At 35.5% G+C, this 20,035-nt stretch overlaps 1 protein-coding gene across 1 annotated transcript in view; it reads right to left on the bottom strand.

The window, feature by feature from the left end:
- ank1b (ankyrin 1, erythrocytic b) overlaps nt 1-20,035 on the bottom strand; it is a gene marked incomplete at its 5' end in the record, with an annotated part of 78,732 nt that overhangs the window by 35,605 nt on the left and 23,092 nt on the right. Inside the window, 12 exons of the mRNA XM_079394770.1 lie at nt 142-240; nt 1,227-1,325; nt 1,461-1,658; nt 1,765-1,863; nt 2,495-2,593; nt 2,680-2,778; nt 2,997-3,182; nt 3,255-3,353; nt 3,447-3,545; nt 4,900-4,998; nt 8,709-8,810; nt 14,723-14,821. Coding sequence (XP_079250896.1) covers nt 142-240; nt 1,227-1,325; nt 1,461-1,658; nt 1,765-1,863; nt 2,495-2,593; nt 2,680-2,778; nt 2,997-3,182; nt 3,255-3,353; nt 3,447-3,545; nt 4,900-4,998; nt 8,709-8,810; nt 14,723-14,821 — 1,377 coding nt within the window. The remainder of the gene's footprint in view (nt 1-141; nt 241-1,226; nt 1,326-1,460; nt 1,659-1,764; nt 1,864-2,494; nt 2,594-2,679; nt 2,779-2,996; nt 3,183-3,254; nt 3,354-3,446; nt 3,546-4,899; nt 4,999-8,708; nt 8,811-14,722; nt 14,822-20,035) is intronic.

Genomic DNA, 20,035 nt, shown 5'->3' with positions numbered 1-20,035 from the left:
TTTAGTTCTGAAAAGAAAACTGCGATCTCTGCCATAATCGTTGCTAAAGACATTAGCCCATTTGTAAAGCAGAATAGCTGTGCCTTTGGGATTTGATTGTTGGGTATCTCTGAGGTTCTGAATAGATTACACAGTTCTTACCACATTAGATGCGTTGGGTGAAGCTCCTCTCTGAAGCAGACTCTTCACTATATTGAGATGCCCCATGAATGCAGCCACATGAAGAGGGGTCAGACCCGACTAAAAGTCAAGAAAATGCATTTTCGCACTTTTAATGGTTCTGTTTATCATCAATGGATCAACAAAAATATAACATGTAATTTAAATATAAACATAATATATTAATAAATGATTTTAAAATAATTTATGTTAAAAAATGAATGGTATTAATACTGTATACCATGCAAAAGTTTGGGGTCGGTACGATTTTTAAATGTTATTGAAAAGACGGAACCAAAGCATGCACATCAATGACAAAAAATGCTCAAAATTAGGTGCTCGACAGAGAAAATAGTAAAAAAAAAAAAAAAAAAAAAGTCCACACTCCAAAGACTCCAAAAATGCACAAAGAATCTGCCGAAGAGCCTGTGAGCGTGGAACGTTACCTTGTGTGAAGTCCATTATTACATTTCTGGAGCCTATGGTGTGCCGACTTTTGTTTGTTTTTTTGTTTTTAAATGTTATTAAAAGAAATCTTTTATGCTCACCAAGGCTTTATTTTAAAAAAACTGTTCCTTATTTTTATATACTTTAAAATTTAATTTTTTTCCTGTGATGGAAAAGCTGAATTTTCGAGTCTTCAGTGTCACATAATCCTCTGGAAATCATTCCAATATGCTGATTTGGAAGTATTTCTTATTACTATCAATGTTGAAAACAGTTGTGCTGTTGAAACATTTTTTATGATTCTTTGATAAATAGTTCAAAAGAACAGCATTTATGAAATATAAAGCTTTTGTAACAAATGTTTTACTGTCATTTTTGATCAGTTTAATGCATCCTTGCTGCATAAAAGTTCTAATTTCTTGAACAAATCTTAATTACCCCAAACTTTTGAAAGGAAGCGTTTTATGTTAATATATTCTTGTCTTGTGAAGTAATCGTGAAGATGCACTGTTCTTTCCTACACAGTCTTTCTATTTTCTACAAGGGTCACGCTAAAGGCGTAGATGGTGCAAACTGAATAGAGGTTATCCATCAAAGTGACAGCCGGAGAGTAATCTGACCTCAGTCACGGCCTCCAGAGACGCCGAGTGCTTCAGCAGAAGGTCCATGGACCGCATGTGGTTCTTCTTGCAGGCAATGTGCAATGGAGTGAATCCATTCTGAAAGATATATACACTGTGTTCAGCTGTACGCTATTAAATGGAGGATATCAAACTCAGAATATGGAATATCAAATATAGTTTGTTTTATGAATGTAATCAATTACATTAATTGAAGACAAAAAATCCACTAACCAGAGCACGAGCATTAGCTTTTGCCCCCTTGTCCAACAGCACCTTTACCATGCGGTGGTGCCCACAGTGGGCTGCAACATGCAGCGGGGTCAGGTGGTCCAGGGTGATGTCATCGATCTCTGCGTTGTATTGCAGCAGCTGACTCACGCAGTCCATGTGATCACCCTGCGCTGCCATGTGGATGGGAGACAGGCCATTCTGCAAGGAGGAACACATTATTACCAATTGATCAACATGATTATGGGATCAATAAAGCTAAAAATCCATTACTGTATGGCCCATCTTAGTAATATAGTTTGGTCACCTTGGTCTTGGCCTGAATGGGAGCACCCTGGTCTAGCAGGATCTCCACCACACGAACATGACCGTTTCTGGCTGCACAATGCAGCGGCGTCAGCTCATCCTGTAGACAACAGAAAGAATAAGCAATTTTGTAAATCCTCTGTATGAAGGATTTATCAGCCATGTTTCAGTGCATCCTACATGAGCTGCATTTTCTGTCTTTATTTATGTATGCATTAAAGCATACCATTAAAACAGCTAGTTCTCACAAAGAGAAAATACCTGTTTTTCCCAAGAGGAAGTAAAATAGGTCATTCTCCACGAGTTAGACTTAAATAAGTCAGATTCAGCAGTCTCAGCAGTGCGTAAATAATGTCACAGTGAGATGTGACTACAGTTGGATAGATACTGTGAATTCAGTCTATTTAGATTTTTATGCTGTAATTTACTTTTTAGTTTGAATAATTTTTAACAGATGTCACTTTGTAATGTTTTATCTCTCATTTTATATAAAAAAATGTTTTCTATATGTTTATATTCTGGTCTGTGAAGGATTAGCCTGCATTTAATGAATGTGTGATTTTTTTTTTCTTTTTCATCTAATATTTATATTTTATTTTATTTCAGCTTTATTTCAATTAATGAAAATTATTTTTATTAGTTTTAGTTTAAGTTAACAATAATAACACTGCAACCTGAGATGATAAAATTGATCATGAAAATATTTTGCACATCCTTAATGGATACTGCACCTTTGTCTTGGCATCTATCTGAGCTCCTCTGTCCAACAGAAGCCGCACCATAATCACATTGCCCCTTCTGGAAGCAATATGTATTGGAGTAATGCCATTCTTCAAGAGAAAAGGAGAAAAAGTGAGAAGTTCATGTAATCTTTGGCATAGTAGTAGGAAGCATTTAACGTGAGAGCTGCACTGACCTTCGGCGTGAAGTTCACATTTGCTCCTCTGTTTAACAAAAGCTGTGCGACACTAAGATTCTCATAATGGGCTGCGATGTGGAGAGGAGTAAAGCCGGTCTATGGGAAAAGAGTGTAGCATTTCATTGATTCAGTATATGTACAAAACAGTAACACCTACGCTGATGGATCTTTAAACAAAGTCAGTTATGTTTATCTTGTCACATAGTCATCCCTGCAATTACAAGCCAAGAGCGGCTGCATTGAGCTCAGTGAGTCATGATGCGTAATCTCACTCGTGGTGAGATAAAACGTTTCAAATGTGCACAAAGACATACTTTGCTGAGGACGTCTGGGTTTGGGTCGTTCTGCAGTAGTACGGCAGCAGTGCGTGTGTCGTCGTTGCGTGCCGCGATGTGCAGGGCCGGCAGACGCACTTTGCCCTTGGTGCCATAGTTTATCAGGAGGGCCACCACGTTCTCGTGACCCTGCTGAAGAGCTACCGCCAAAGGAGTAAAGCCATCCTGGAGGGCGAAATCAAGAGTTGTAGGGTCACTTGGGTTTGATAACTGCTGAGTTTTGATCATGTCACTCACCTCGGTTGGAAGGCTCTGATTGGCTCCATGTTCAAGTAGATATTTCACCACTTCTAAGTGGTTCTCCTGTGCTGCCATGTACAGGGGACTGAAACCTTTCTGTAGAATACAAAATGACACCAAAGAACAAATTAAACTTCTCATCAACATGTTTCTAGGTTTGTTGATTCATGTTTTGAGGCTCAGACTAACCTGAGACTGGGCATTGACGTTGGCACCATAGTTGATCAGTTCAGCAACCACTTTCTCTTGACCGGCCAGAGCAGCAATATGAAGGGCGGTATTCCCTTTCTGTAAAATGAATAGTCATGTAAATATAATACAGAGAAAGATCCGACAATGCATGTTAAAAACTTTTATAGCATATACAGTATTTTGAAAAATGTAATTTGATTTTATGGCTTTCACTTGGTTTTATTTTTGCTTGTTTTAAGGGAATTGCGAATGCAAAAAATAAATAAATAAATAGTGATATGAGCATGTGCAATTTCTAACGCATCAAACTGTGATTTTATTTATTTATCCATACTTGGTCTCACTTTATATTAAGTGGCCTTAACTACATACATTTAAATTAATCATTTGATACAATGCACTTATTGTGTATATACACGTTTCTACATTGTACTTACATTTAAAAAAATACCTGCATGTAATTACATCTGTGATTACTTTTATAGTTACACTTTTGACCCATTCCTTACACCTTAACCCACCCTTAAACCTACCCATACCACCAAACATGTACCTAACCTTACCTGTATCCCACCTCAATAGCAGCAAAAGTGTTTTGCAATACAATATGAACACAATAAGTGTACTTATTGTGTTCATATTGTATTGCAAAACACTTTTGCTGCTATTGAGGTGGGATACAGGTAAGGTTAGGTACATGTTTGGTGGTACTTATTCTTTGATGTGAACACATAGTAGTTAAGACCACCTAATTTAAAGTGGGACCATTTATGTTAATTCAGAATTCTGTAACATTTTGATTGATTACTGCAACAAAGCAAGAGTACAAACTTTTTTTTATAATTGGAAATTAGTCAGTTAATCTTAATTTATTTTGTCTTGTTTGTCCTAAAGACATATTAGTTTTACTGATTTTTTTTATTAAAATGTCTTATATTTTGACCCGTGAAGCACTTTTACCTACATTTTGTGTGAATGGTGCTTCAGAAATAAAATGCAATGTGATTTCAATTTAATAGATAATTTGTTATTGTGAGTCTAGCCAGGTGGCATTAGTGGGAGGGATATTCTAATTCTACAGATAATTTCACTGGACAAAAAAATCTAACGAAAGACAAGTCATTAATATTTTTGATTAATTTTCCCAGATGAGATAAACTGTATGTTTTAAATACACAAATGTGCAATTTTGTCAACATTTCATATTTCAAATCATAGGAATTATGAGAAAAGTTGCTTATTGCTTTTTCAAAACCAACATAAATGGCAATATTAAATAAATAGTTATTTTTTTAATAGAGATATTCAGAATAAACATTTCTTCCACTGGGTAACAGTTCATTAGCAGTTAATATCTGTAGGCTAATGACTGTTTACTGAACTATCACATTTCTAAATCTGTTTTTAGCCTGCTTGAGGAAACCTGACTGACTGAAGGAAGTAGATTTACCTTTGTAGTAGTCTCCAAGTCAATTCCATTGTGCAGCAGCTCCAGCACCATCTTAACATGGCCTTCTTTGGAGGCCAAGTGCAACCCGTTAAGCCCATTCTATGAATACAAGAGAAAACATGAGGCTCTAAAAAACCCGGTCTCAAAAAACCCCCCACCCTGACACATCTCAAGTCTATCTCTTTATCTCTCCCTGTCTACCTGTCAGATGACTCACTGAGAGGAGGGCAGGCTAAAAATAACACAGTGAAGCACTGAGACATCTACTGAACTGTGGAGCTCTCATTAAACAGGGTGTGTAAATAGAGCGGCGGAGGAAACAGACAAAAATCCGGGAGAAGTAAAGGAACACGGTACAGTGTGTGCTTCTGTAGGGAAGCTGGGTGTGTAGTCTGGAGCGGCCATAGGGGGGCTCTGCTCTGCTAGTCTGACTGGAATCCCCTTCATACTGCAGTGTCACTCATTTCTAATGAGCTCCTACTGCAGCTGCACAGTGCATGCGCAGAGGACAAGAAGAAGACAGAACGGAGATGGAGGGGTGCTTGCAGACAGTGGAGAGGAGGCCTGATGAAAACAGCCACACATACCCACTTGGCATTAATATTCTCTGGATGTGCTTCATAATATCTTGGGAAATAACGCACAGTATTGAAAGCCATGCTCAGCGCTATACGTTCATGGATCGGCAGCACTGCTTCATATTATATTGTTCGGAAATACAACTCAAAAGAAATTTTCTAAGGTCAATTTTCAAAAAATTAAATATATATATACCAATCAAAATCTTAGGGTCAGTAATATTTTCTTTTTAAATAAATAAATTATTTTATTTTGCAAGGATGCATTAAATGAATCAAAAGTGACAGTAAATACTTTTACATTGTTTGATACAAACAAATAAATAAATATATATATGTGACCCTGGACCACAAAACCGCAAGTCACACGGGTATATTTGTAGCAATAGCCAACAATACATTGTATGGGTCAAAATTATTGATTTTTCTTTTGTGCCAAAAATATTGATATTAATATCATGTTCAATTCAGATATTTTGTACATTTTCTACCGTAAGTATATCAAAACGTAATTTTTGATTAGTAATATGCAATGCTAAGGACTTCATTAGGACAACTTTAAAGGCGATTTTCTCATTATTTTGATTTTGTTGCACCCTCAGATTACAGATTTTTAATATATATATATATATATATATATATATATATATATCAAATGTATATATCGATTTAAAATAATTGACCCTTATGATTGGTTTTGTGGACCAGAGTCATTAAAAATAATGTTTTGAACTGATAATAATAAGAAATGTTTCTTGAGAATCAAATCAGCATATTAAAAATTCTAAATAATCATGTGACACTGAAGACTGGAGTAATTTCACTGAAAATTCAGCCTTGCCATCACAGGAATAAATTACATTTTAAAATATATTAAAATATAAAAAAGTGTATTTGAATTGTAATAATATTTCACAATATTGTTGTTTTTACTCTATTTTTGAGAAAATAAATGCAGCCTTGGTGAATAACATTTAAAAAAATGCTTACATACCTCAAACGTTTTAACAGTAGTATGCATATATTTTAGACAAATAAATAAAATAAAATGAAAAAAGTGAAAAGCAATGAAATTTGAATAAAATCATATTTGTACAAATTGGCTGTCAGAATGAGCAATCTAGCCAAGGAGTCTGTCATCATTTCATGGCTAAATAAGGTCACATTTGCTTAAATGACTTCAAATGACTACAAAAGTAGCAATTCTGAAGAAATTCGGATCAGGAAAAGCTTCTAAAAGGATGAAAAATCATTACAATATACATGCATTTGCTTTATTATCCAAGCCACTTACAGTGCATTAAATAACTTTTTTGTATTTTTTTTAATACAAAAAAATCTATATAAAAGTGGTCCACAAGATTACTGCACAATAATAGATTTTCAGTGAATAATGACTTAATTTTTTCACTTCTGTATAAGTAATTACTGTAAAAGTGAAATTTATTGTGCCTATTATTGTTGCAAATGGCTTTTTTTTTTAAATACCTTTTGTCTATATTAGCAATTTGATCTAATTCATAGATTATTTTTAGCTATATCATCATTAGATCTTAATAAATGAAAAGGCTTAACAACATTAGCACCATTTACAGCCATAAGTTAGTCACCTGTAAAAGAAAAAAAAAGAAAGAAATTACACTCTAGGACAAGATCATCAATTGTCTGAATACCTCATTAAATCTCATAATAATTACCTGCTTAGAGCTGAGGTGGAAATTAAGCACATGCTCTGAGCTTTAAACTACGGTTTTGCTGATTCTCAAATTTTTCTCTAGTCCCAAAGCACCCATGCCGAGGGCTTAAGCCGTCTCACTGTCAAAACCAGTCTAAGCTGCTCACAAAATGTGTTGCGACAGCACAGAGAAATTCACGCTGTGATATCAGCATCACACAGGAGACATATACCTTAAGTTTATCCAAACACGTAACTATAAAAACCTCCAAGACGCATGGAAATGTAGTCTAGGTTGCATATTGGAGACCGTGGCAGGTTCCCGATGGAATCCTGTCTGTGAATGATGTTATAAGGTGCTGTAGTAGTTGATGTGTGAGTGTGTGTGTGCTGGGAGCATAGCATACAAGAGTGGGCGTTCATTTTCAGAGCTTTTCAGTGCGGGAAGTCAGCCAGCAGCTTTGGTCCATTCACTAACCCGTCTCTGAGAACCAAACATAGCTCTTCTGCAAATATCACAATATGCTATTTAAAGCAAGTAACACGGAGTGTTATGATGCAAGTTGGTGCAAAAGCATGACCGGTGAGGGGGTTAGAGGAGGAAGACGTACTGGCATGATTAATTACACCAATTTACTGATTAGGGCATTGAACACAGCTCTGCATTGACACTGTAAACACAGCTGTACTGTCCGACCACAAGAACATTGGGGGGTTAATACAGACAAGAAAACACACACACAGGCAAACAAACACATACACACACACAAACAGATGTGGATCCTAATCTACAGGATGATGAATTTATAGCTCTAAACAGCAATTTCTGAATTTAGGCCATACTATTAACGGGCTTCAAAGTTACTTTGGGCTTTCAAGGCGTGGATGTGAGACTGGCATTGCCATACAGCTGCTGAAGTGTTCAGAGTGATTTTAACCCTTCTCTTGTGTGCAAAAACTGGATATAACTTCTGTGTTAGGGGTCAAATAGGGGACCCGCAGTGGTTTCCTTGCATTTTGCCTAAAATTAACACTATGACTCAATAAGAAATTGATCCTCTATTGTAGCCAGAGACTAAAAAATCTAAATAAACATTAAGAATTTACTTTCCATTTTGGATGTGTTATTTCTATTGTGTTAGGAGGTGATAATTTGACCTACTGTTCATACCTAAAATTTTAAGCGCACAATTCCTGCATAGACACAAAATAAAAAATAAAAAAGTCATGACTACTGATTATAATTGTGCAAATAACTACAAGTGTGTAAAATAGTATTTAACATTAAAAGTTTCAATGCTAGAATAATTCAGTAATTACATTTTTTTTTACACATATTTTGATGGTGAAACTCAATTAGAAAAAGGACCACTGAATTTTCCTTAGATGATTCTTCCTCAGAAGACGAGTCTCAATTTTGTGTTTGAGAATTCTCATATATTTCATATTTTATACTTGTAGTATAATTCATATATGTAATAATTTTAAACATACTACCCACACAATCACATACACTCACATGCTTGATGACAGTGCTGCAAGGATTTTTGTCTCACCTGATTGGCTATGTTGATGTCTATTCTGTTTTTGATATGGTCCAGAGCCTTTTCCAGATTACCTGAGCGTGCAGCACGGAGGAAACTGGTTGATGTATCTGCCTGAAATAGATAGAGAGAATAGGAAATGAAAACCAAATCTAAATCTCAATCGACGTCTTTGTGAAAATGCATTATTTTCACAACTCCATTTAATGATGGTAGTGGCTCAGGAATCACACACTGTGGCTTTAAATATCACTAAATGATAAAAATTCATTTAAAAAATAATGTTTAATAAATATATATACTGTATAATATTTACAATTATATATTTATTATATATTGATCACATTTTAAAATATGATTTAGGAGCTATGCAAAACTCAGACGTAATTTCTTCTCATACATCTGTATTAATGTTCTCTGTTAATCTAAATTCTTAGTTATTTTTCATCTATAATCTGTGCCTGTCTCTCTCTTTGTCTGTTTGTCTGTGTACAGAGCATTCCTCTTGATCTCAGCTGTTCTTTTCTCAGTAGAATAGCTAACAACCTCCATACCTACTGTTCCCAACCCTCCCTTTCGTCTTTCTCTCTCCCTCCTGTAGCGTTCATGAACAGAAAGCTTTTCTGATTCCCATATGCACTGCAATATTTCAAAACATGACTCTATATCGCCCTGTTCATTTTGCGCCTTCGGCTCCCTACCCAGAATTCTTCTTTCCTGCTGCTCGGTATTAAAAAATCCATGAGTGATATTTTGTGGTTTTCCCTACTATGACTAATACATTTTGCTCTGATGTGGTCACAGTTATATTGAGTCCTTGAATTGATTTGTCAGATACTCTGCAGTCCAGAAATTTCAGATTGTCTCTGCTCTGTTATTCAGTGGGGATGATTGACAGGCCGGGCCGGGCCGAACCCACCCCCACCCCTAAATGGAAGCTGTGTATTCAATACTGAGTGAGGTGAAAGAAGTCATTTTGAACCCTCATTTGCTCAGTCCTCAGGTGACAGCATAGCAAAATGCATCCATCAACATGACTGTGCAGTAATAGTGTGTGCGCCATAATATTTTATTGAAAGGAACTGCTGAATCACTTTAGGATTTAATTTTATTTCATTTTGGGACCAACATCAATTTACTTCCCACCTCTTTTTGAACAGTCATTCTTTATCGATCATTATCCACAATCAGCCTGCTCAATTTTTTTGTGATTTGCGTATTCTTTAAGCATACTGATACTCATCTGGAGGTTTTCTTCTTTCACACAAAAAACAAACACATAAGTTATCGTCAGCGTTCGGTTAATATATTTGAGCTAGAAATTGTCTGCCCTTTCCTGATTCTGTAGCAATTTCCAGAATGTGTTTTCATATATTTCGAGTGCGTCACTAATATATTCTGTGGTGTCTAATGGTATTGAGTTGACACTCAGAACACAGAGTTGTTACTTTTTTGATCGCTCTTGAACAACATTGAGAATTGTTTTGGGACATTATCTTCCTGAAAAATGAATGTCCACCTCAAACATAATTCTGATGGATTGACATGTCTCTGAGGTACTGAAAAGGACACACTGGTTGATCTTGTCATAGGCTTGGCACCAAATTGTCATCAGCATGAAACTGGCACAGCACCCCTGATCATGACACAGCCTTCTTCAAGCTTGACAATGCGAATGTATTTTTAGTACCTGGTGACAAATGGTAAACGAATTAACAATGTAATTACTCAGACAATGGCCATGGGTTTATATATGATACAGTATATTGTACACTAGAGTCTATACATTATACATACACATACAGTGTATACATGTGTATATATTAGTGCTGTCAAAATTAGCGCGTTAACGCTGGTGATTAATTTTTTCAGTTTAACGCGTTAAAAATATTTAAAGGCGTTAACACAGGGGCGGGGCTAGTGTTGGCCACCCCACTCACAACTGCTGCCTCTGTCTCTTTTTTCTTGCTAATTTAGTCACAGAACGTCTTTACGAGCATTTCAAATAGGAGATGTTTCAGACGCGTGCTTCAACTTCACTTCAGCGTCAGGCGTGAGTCAAAGTAGCGCGGAAACTGTACTCTCACTCATCTAACACACTCGTCAGATCATTAATAGAGACTTTAAGACCTGAAGTGGGTCAGAAAATGTAAAGTGAGTTGAGAGAAAACACGATGCGTGTCAGATCCGCCTCGGCAGCTCTTAAAGAAAAAACAGCCAAAATAACCTATTAACCCAGCTGCTGTGATGTCTGTTCATCTAAGAACAAAAAAAAAAAAAAAAAGGAAATCAATAACTTTATAGCTTTAAGGACTCATCTGTATTTAATTTAGAATTTAGTGTTTGATAACTTTATTCAATTTCTGTATATTTCCTACTTGCTGAAGGGGATAGGTAGCTAAATATGACATTGGTTATACTGTGTTTATGAGAAAATTGTTTAAAGTTCACTTAAATAAGAAGTTATTTTTATTAAAGTCTAATAAATATTAAAATTGATGGCTTTCAATTATACTGTAATGTTGAATGGCAATAGTCAATGGTTAAATATCAGGGAAAAAAATATTATTTTATAGAGACATCAATATTGGTGTCAGTGATACTGGCCTTCATTCATTAAAAAGATGCCATTAATCAAATATTAAAAATATACCGTCTTTATGTTGTTTCTACATTAATTTGAAGATTAAATGTGAAATTATTGCAATATAAAAGTAGATTTAAAAAGTTTAATGTTAGTTGGGATTAATCGCGATTAATTTCAGGAAAAAATTGTGATTAATTAGTTAATTTTTTTAATCGATTGACAGCACTAGTATATATATACGTGTGTGTGTGTGTGTGTGTGTGTGTGTGTGCATATACACTCACACACACACACACCAAGTTTGGGGTTGATTTTTTTTATGTTTTTGAAAGAAGTCACTTATGCTCACCAAGGCTGCATGTATGCATCAAAAATACAGTAAAAACAGTAATACTGTGAAATATTATTACAGTTTGGAAGAAATGTTTTCTATTTTAATATATTTTAAAATGTAATTTATTTCTCTGATGCAAAGCTGAATTCTCAGCAGCCATTACTCCAGTCTTTAGTGCCACATGATCCGTCTTCCTTTCTGGGTGCTAAAGAAACATTTCTTATTATTATCATTGTTGACAGTTAAAGGCCGAGAATTAGTGTATGGTTTTGCACAATTGGTGTGTGGTTCTGGTGTTTAAGTGTCAGGTTTCAGAAATTGTGTGACAAGTAAAGATTGTAAGCAGTTGAAAAAAAATGTAATTTCTTTAAAAAAAAAAAAAAAATATATATATATATATATATATATATATATTTTAAAGTATATTAAAATATAAAACTTATTTTAAATTGCAATAATATTTCACAAAATAACAGTTTTTTTTCTGTATTTTTGATCAAATATATACAGCCATGATGAGCAGAAGAAACTTCTTTAAAAAGCATAACAAATCTTACTGATCCCGAACTTTTGAGCGGCAGTGTATATATATATATATATATATATATACACACATACACACACACACAGTCATGGCCAAAAATATCGGCACCCTTGGTAAATATGATCAAAGAAGGCTGTGTAAATTAATCTGCATTGTTAGTCCTTTTGATCTTTTATTTTTTTTTAAATCACAAAAATTTTACCTTTCATTGGATAGTAAGAAATTTAAATGGGGGGAAATATCATTATGAAATAAATATTTTTCTCAAATACATGTTGGACACAATTATTGGCACCCCTAGAAATTCTTATGAGTAAAATATCTCTGAAGTATATTCCCATTCATATTCACAATTTTGAGCACTCCAGGGTGATTATGAACATGAAATTATCCAACCATGGCTTCCTGTTTCACAGAAATATAAATAGGAGGGAAAACAAAGCCCAAGTTCCCTTAATCATCTATCACAATGAGAAAAACCAAAGAATATATTTCTGATGTGCAGCAAAAGATTATTGAGCTTCACAAATTAGTGAAGTGGCTTTAAGAAAAAAGCTAGAGCAGTGAAAATTCCCATTTCCACCATCAGGGCAATAATTAAGAATTTCCAATCAACATAAAATGTTACAAATCTGCCTTGAAGAGGACGTGTGTCTATATCGTCCTAATGCACGGTGAGGAGGAGAATTTGAGTGGCTAAAGACTCTCCAAGGACCACAGCTGGAGAATTGCAGAAAATAGTCGAGTCTTGGGGTCAGAAAACCTTTAAAAAAAATTGTCAAACAGCACCTACATCACCACATGTTGTTTGGGTTTCAAGAAAAATTCTCCTAGCTCATCCAAAAACAATCTCCAGCATATTCAGTTGTCAGCCACGACTGGAACTTCAAATGGGACTGGCTTCTATGGTCAGATGAAACAAAAAAATTTGCTTTTTAGCAGCAAACACTCAAGATGGGTTTGGTGAACACAGGGTAAAAATTACTCCATGTGTACAATGAAATATACTGCTGTATTTTTGATGTTGTGGGCCTTTATTTCTGCTGGAGGTCCTGGACATCTTGTTTAGAGACATGGCATCATGAATTCTATCAAATACCAACAGATAAAAAAATCAATAAGTGACTCTGTTAGAAATCTTATAATGGGCCATGTTTAGATCTTTTAACCGTACAATAATCCAAACACAAACCTCAAAAACAACACAAAAATGGGTCACTGAACACAAAACCAAGCTTCTGCTATGGCCATTCCAGTCCTCTGACCTGAACCCTGTAGAAAATGAGTGAGGTGAACTGAAGAGAAGAAGCACCGTCATGGAGCTGGGAATCTAAAGGATCTGGAGGGATTCTGCATGAAGGAATGGTCTCTGATCTCTTGTCAGGTGTTCTCTAACCTAATCAGGCATTATAGGAGAAAATTTAGAGCTGTTAAACTGGCAAATGGAGGTTTTCAAAAAGTATTGAATAAAAGGGTGCCATTATTTGTGGCCAATGTGAATCAGAAAAACATTTATTTCATAATGATATTTCCCCCCATTTATCCAATGAAAGGTTACATTTTTGTGAATTTTTAAAATAAAAGATCAAAAGGATTAACAATGCAGATTAATTTTCACAGCCTTCTTTGATCATATTTACCAAGGGTGCCAGTACTTTTGGCCATGACTGTGTATATATATATATATATATAAGTGCTGTCAAATGATTAATCGCATCCAAAATAAAAGTTTTGTTTACATAATATATGTGTGTGTACTCTGTATATTTATTATGTATATATAAATACGCACACATACAGTATATATTTTGAAAATATTTACTTACATTTACATGCATATATTTATATTCATATAATTTATATTATATATAAATATATTTCATATGTAAACATAACATTTTTCTTAAATATATACATGCATGTGTGTTTTATATACATATAAAATAATTACTTTATTTTTATTTTTTTATTATTTTAATAACACCTTTGTCCACTTATTTTTCATTCATTACATATTAAATCACTTTGACTTTAAACATTTCAAAACATGAATATTTTAATGAAGATTTGTATATCAGTTCATACATCCGTGTATGCGTTTGTGTATACTGACTAATTTTTATTGTTTGATATAGTCTATCCCATTGTAATCTCCTCAGTACATCTGCTGATAATGTAAGTGACATTGTGACAGATATCAGCAATCAGAAGCCACAGCAGGAGACGATCCCTGAGTGAGCTTTTACTGCAAAAACCATCTGATAAACACACAAAAACACGTCTTTAAACACACACAGAATCTCATGTTAGGAATACGAATAAAGTCACGCACATAAAACACAGTAAGAGCCATTAAGACTGAGAGAAACACTACAGCAACACTAGCAAAGCTAACTGAAGTTATTAGCCACATCACAACAAATAAACACATGACCTGCCACCAGATCCACAACTACCACAAGAGTACCACAGACAGATACGATTAAGAAGCCACAACGACACACACTATTTGTCAGGAAAGAGGGAAGTAAAGTGTTGAGAGGCAGTACTAAGATATTTACTCTTCCACCAAAGTGCCATTTTCCACCTTGAGCCTCCGACGAACCCTCTCCACTCAAACTACTGTCCTGATGCACAAGCCAGCGCTGAACCACATGAGCCTAGAAGACACCAATACCACAAAGACAGAGCGTGTTAATACACACAGACACACACATGAGACACATGAACACATATGGGCAGGTGAAAACACTGAAACTGCATGTTCAAGGCTCTGGTAACACAAATAGATCATGAATGGTGCTCCATTAAATTAGTCATTTTAAACTACAAGTATGAGCACGTGAAAATGTATAAACACAATCTACTTAAATGCCTTCAATCTTTTTAAAAGCCGTATAAAAGTGTGCAAACAAAAAACAGCACCATTGACCTTTTCAAGGAATAAGAGGGAGAATTACACGACAACGTCACATTTTTTTCGTTTCAATCTTGAGAGGGTGACTGCAGAACCCCAGTCGCATTAAAAGGATTCCAGCTCAGGGTGCACTCCAAGACTGGTTGCTAAGCAGTTGCTAGGAGAGCGATGACATCATTTTCAAGATTCACAAAAGCCTTCCGACATCATTTTCAAGATTCACAAAAGCCTTCATCTATTGATGCAGGGAGCAAGCTGACTCTGAGCACATGAAGATACAGGGGCAAAAATTCTGTGACCTAAATTGTTCTGGATTTTTATTCAAATAAAATGAGTAACATATTGCTATTTATATTTGGATGTTTATAAATATCCATTAAAAAGGAAATATATGATGCAAAACCACACTAAGTATCACAAAATAAAAAAATTAAAAAAGTTTTTGGTGCAAGGGGTGGTGATGGCGCAGTGGATAAGACACATGCCTTTGGTGTGAGAGACCCGGGTTCGAATCCACTGTGAGACACCATTGTGTCCCTGAGCAAGACACTTAACCCCTAGTTGCTCCAGAGGCGTGCGACCTCTGACATATATAGCAATTGTAAGTCGCTTTGGATAAAAGCGTCAGCTAAATGAATAAATGTAAAATGTGAATGTAAATGCCCAATTCCAAACAGTGGACAGTGGAATACTTTATAACCCTATTTATCTATAAAATATTTCAATTTTTCTATTGAAATTTTTATTAATCTTTTTTTAGGAATCCTGAAAAAATGCATCATATTATTCACAAAAATAATTTCTGAAGGAACATGGGACACTGGAGACTGCAATCACAGTTATAAATTACATTTTAATATAATTTCAAATAATTCTAAATTGTAATGCTGTTTCACAATATAAATATCTACTGTATTTTTGATCAAACAAATGCAGACTTGGTGAGTATAAGAGACTTGTTTAACATGTAATATGTTTTGGGTTGTTTTTTAAAATAGAAACAAGGCGGAAGAGAAAGAGGATACAAGAACAGAAAATGACAGTCTGGATTCAAACGGGCCCTTTATGCCATGAGTGTTCAGGCTACTTCCTTACCATTGCTCTGACACATTAAAAATGTAACTTCATACGAGAAAAAGGATTCAAAATCACAAGGGTGCTCTATTTAGCTAGTCCAGCTTAAGTGGCTGTTTTGTTTTGTTAAATTAAAGCAAAGTGGGTTGATTACTTGAGCTTCAGCACCATTCATCATTTAAATGACTGATCTGTGAGTCAGTCTGACCATTTCATTCATTAGCTTCAAACACCAGGTCAACAAAATAATAATAAAAGGCATGTGAGAGATCTCATGACAGTTGGAGATTTCAGAGCACAATACATTGCATTAGTGCATGTTTGCTTTTTTAGTGCCATTGGTTCTGAAAGCGTTTGTAGTATTTGTAGTTGGTTCCAGAAGGCTGTTGTTAATGGTTTTAGTAAAAGAAAGAACTACAATCCCATGCATTGAATTAGAAAAGATGGTGAAATATACAACTATTCATTTAAAGTTGTTGATTATATCTATAGAAGCAATATACATATGTAATTTGTGGTGCTTCATGGGAGTGGGTGGAGTTTATGTGGCATGTTTTGCAACTGTACTGAATCATGGGTAATGTAGTTTTTTATGAATTCCAGTAGACAATGAAAACTTATTTTACCAACATTTTGATAATGTGATTATATACATATATTCACTGTTATGAGGCACAACACATCAGTGGAACTGGCTAAATTGTATAAGTGTCAAAAATCTATATGACAAAGCAATTAAGCACTAGGCCATGTCAAAACCTCCAAAGAGGAAATCCAGACTGTTTATGACTCTACTGTGACACAAACCCAGACACAAGTTTATCGAGTGCACCGGGGGGAATTGAGTTCCTCTCTGCAACTGTCAGCATAACGTCACGTTTCTCATTTACGTGAAGTGCAAGAGCAGTCAATTCATTAATTTTGCATAATCCCTAATGTATCACGAGTGCAGATACAGATTAACATGCAAAAATTAAGCGATGACATCATCCGCCATTGTAATTATGAGGGATAAATAACCGGTGAATAGAAAAGGGTCACAGCCACATTCAACAACATGTCTGGCTTCTCACACACCTTTACATTCTCACACACTCTCTAAAAATAGTGACAAAGATGTCATTTGGAGCTCGACACCAGTAGGCCGAGAATGATGAATCGCAGTAATGAACCCTCCAGGGTTTGCTTTGAGACCCACTTCTACAGAAAGAGAAACCTACACAGTGGTGCTAGGGTAGCCATTTATAACACACACACATGCAGCTGTGCCTCTCACACACACTTAAATGAACACATAGAAAATGTTACAGCTCAATATCTTCGGTTTGATTGAATGGTCAGGCAGTGCCAGTGCAGCAGCCACTGGATCTATGTAGGAAGGAAGAAATACAAAGCCTTGTAAAAGAATCTTTAGAAGGTCACAGCATTCTGCAGATCTATAAATAAAGATCTATAATTACTGCACACTATTATTATCGGCTAGCATGACTATGACAGTGCTAAAAGTCCAACAGGCCATGTAGTGCATATTCTAAAGAAAAAAATGCTTGGATGTACAGTATTTTAACATTAAAAGTATTGTTCAAATTCATCATTTACTCATCTTCAAATCGTTCAAACATAGCTTGTAAAATTCTTCTGTGGAACACTGAAAAGGTGAAAATTATAAAATAAAATAAATCAAATATAAAACTATTAGATTAGTAAAATGTAATCTAAAGATTACTAAATATAAATGAATACTTAAAAAACATCTTATAAAAGGTGAATTTTTTAATAATGTTATAAATGCTCTTTTCAAAATGTCCCCGATCTACTTCTATTATTTTGAAACTATTAGACAAGACAAAAATGCTCCATGAAAACACCATAACAAATGGTACATATAACCTGTGCAAGACTTCTGATAGCTTTCTGGGATGTTACTAGTGGTTTAAATAAAATTCTATACAACAGCGTCTTAGTTTTTGTGTTACTTATACAATTTTGGTTTTGTGGCAATCACACTTTGGACAATACACTGTACACATGAACACTGGCATGTTGCTTGTTTATCACAACACGTCGTTTTGTATAACCATGGCTGTGTTTTCTTCTTTCATACTTGGCAATTTCCTTGAAAACACTGGCAGCCAAACAGATCTGGTCATGACCTGGAGAATGCAAAATCAATAAACAGACCGAAGGCTACACTTAAGTGGGAGTTGATCAAATATTGATAGACAGTGTTCATAATTGTTTGTATTCATGTTTCATGTGTTTATTTGTGTCTTATTTCTTGGAACGCACTCTTGTGTAGCCTCAGCATCTTGTATAAATGACTGCATCAAGAGCTGCTTTCAAGTGTCGAAAACAAAACAATCATTTGTGCATTCATTCATGAATTATTTAAGAATCACAATATGTGAAGAATATAAAAAATCAACTATACAGCCATTGAAATCAAGACTGAACGGACATAGAGTATGCATGTATAACCTCATACTCTCACTCAGGATGTAAAGGAATGAAACCCTTTAGGAGGTAATGATAACTGGCATCAGTGTAAGAAACTTCCTGTTTTCTTTTGCACCGGTGCTAAAACGGAACCAATTAAATATTGATTTGTACGTCAGGTGTCTGCAATCCATTAGAAACAAAACAAGACTTTATCTTAGATGTATCCCCAGTCTTGGTCTCTTACACAAAGAGAACCTTGGACACAGATCTCAATTCCAGTTAATGACTGCACAAATTACGAATAAAAAGGAATGCAATAATTTACAAATCTCATAAACTTATATTTTATTCACAATAGAATATAGATAACATATCAAATGTTGAAAGTGAGACATTTTGAAATGGCATGCCAAATATTGGCTCATTTTGGATTTCATGAGAGCTACACATTCCAAAAAAGTTGGGACAGGTAGCAATAAGAGGCCGGAAAAATTAAATGTACATATAAGGCACAGCTGGAGGACCAATTTGCAACTTATTAGGTCAATTGGCAACATGATTGGGTATAAAAAGAGCCTCTCAGAGTGGCAGTGTCTCTCAGAAGTCAAGATGGCAAGAGGATCACTAATTCCCCCAATGCTGCGGCGTTTGAAGTTATCATCATCTACAGTGCATAATATCATCCAAAGATTCAGAGAATCTGGAACAATCTCTGTGCGTAAGGGTCAAGGCCGGAAAACCATACTGGATGCCCGTGATCTTCGGGCCCTTAGACGGCACTGCATCACATACAGGAATGCTAGAGTAATGGAAATCACAACATGGGCTCAGGAATACTTCCAGAAAACATTGTCGGTGAACACAATCCACCGTGCCATTCACCGTTGCCGGCTAAAACTCTATAGGTAAAAAAAAAAGCCATATTTAAACATGATCCAGAAGCGCAGGCATTTTCTCTGGGCCAAGGCTTATTTAAAATGGACTGTGGCAAAGTGGAAAACTGTTCTGTGGTCAGACGAATCAAAATTTGAAGTTCTTTTTGGAAAATTGGGACGCCATGTCATCCGGACTAAAGAGGACAAGGACAACCCAAGTTGTTATCAGCGCTCAGTTCAGAAGCCGTTAGCAGTTATGACTGTGAAGGTAAACAGCTGGGAAATAAATCGCATGCTTATTTTAGATCTGTGTGGCAGCAGCATACAGTAAATAAATCAATAAATCCACTGCTCTCAGTCTCCTGGGATTACATAGTGTTCTGTGCTCGTCTGTGCAGCCACAGTTAGCACGTTTTACAGTTAGCATGTTTTGCTCAAACTTTCACCATGGCATTAGAACTGGTACACCGTTGTCGCTTGTGAAATCAAAATGACGGCGCAGCGGGTGGAAACTTATAGATTAAGGGGCGGTAATATTATAATGAGATCCCTTTGCCACGTCATGAAGT

This window comes from Barbus barbus (genome assembly GCF_936440315.1).
Source record: "Barbus barbus genome assembly, chromosome: 36".
Classification (NCBI taxonomy): Eukaryota; Metazoa; Chordata; class Actinopteri; order Cypriniformes; family Cyprinidae; genus Barbus; species Barbus barbus.
This window is presented reverse-complemented; position numbering and strand designations above follow the sequence as displayed.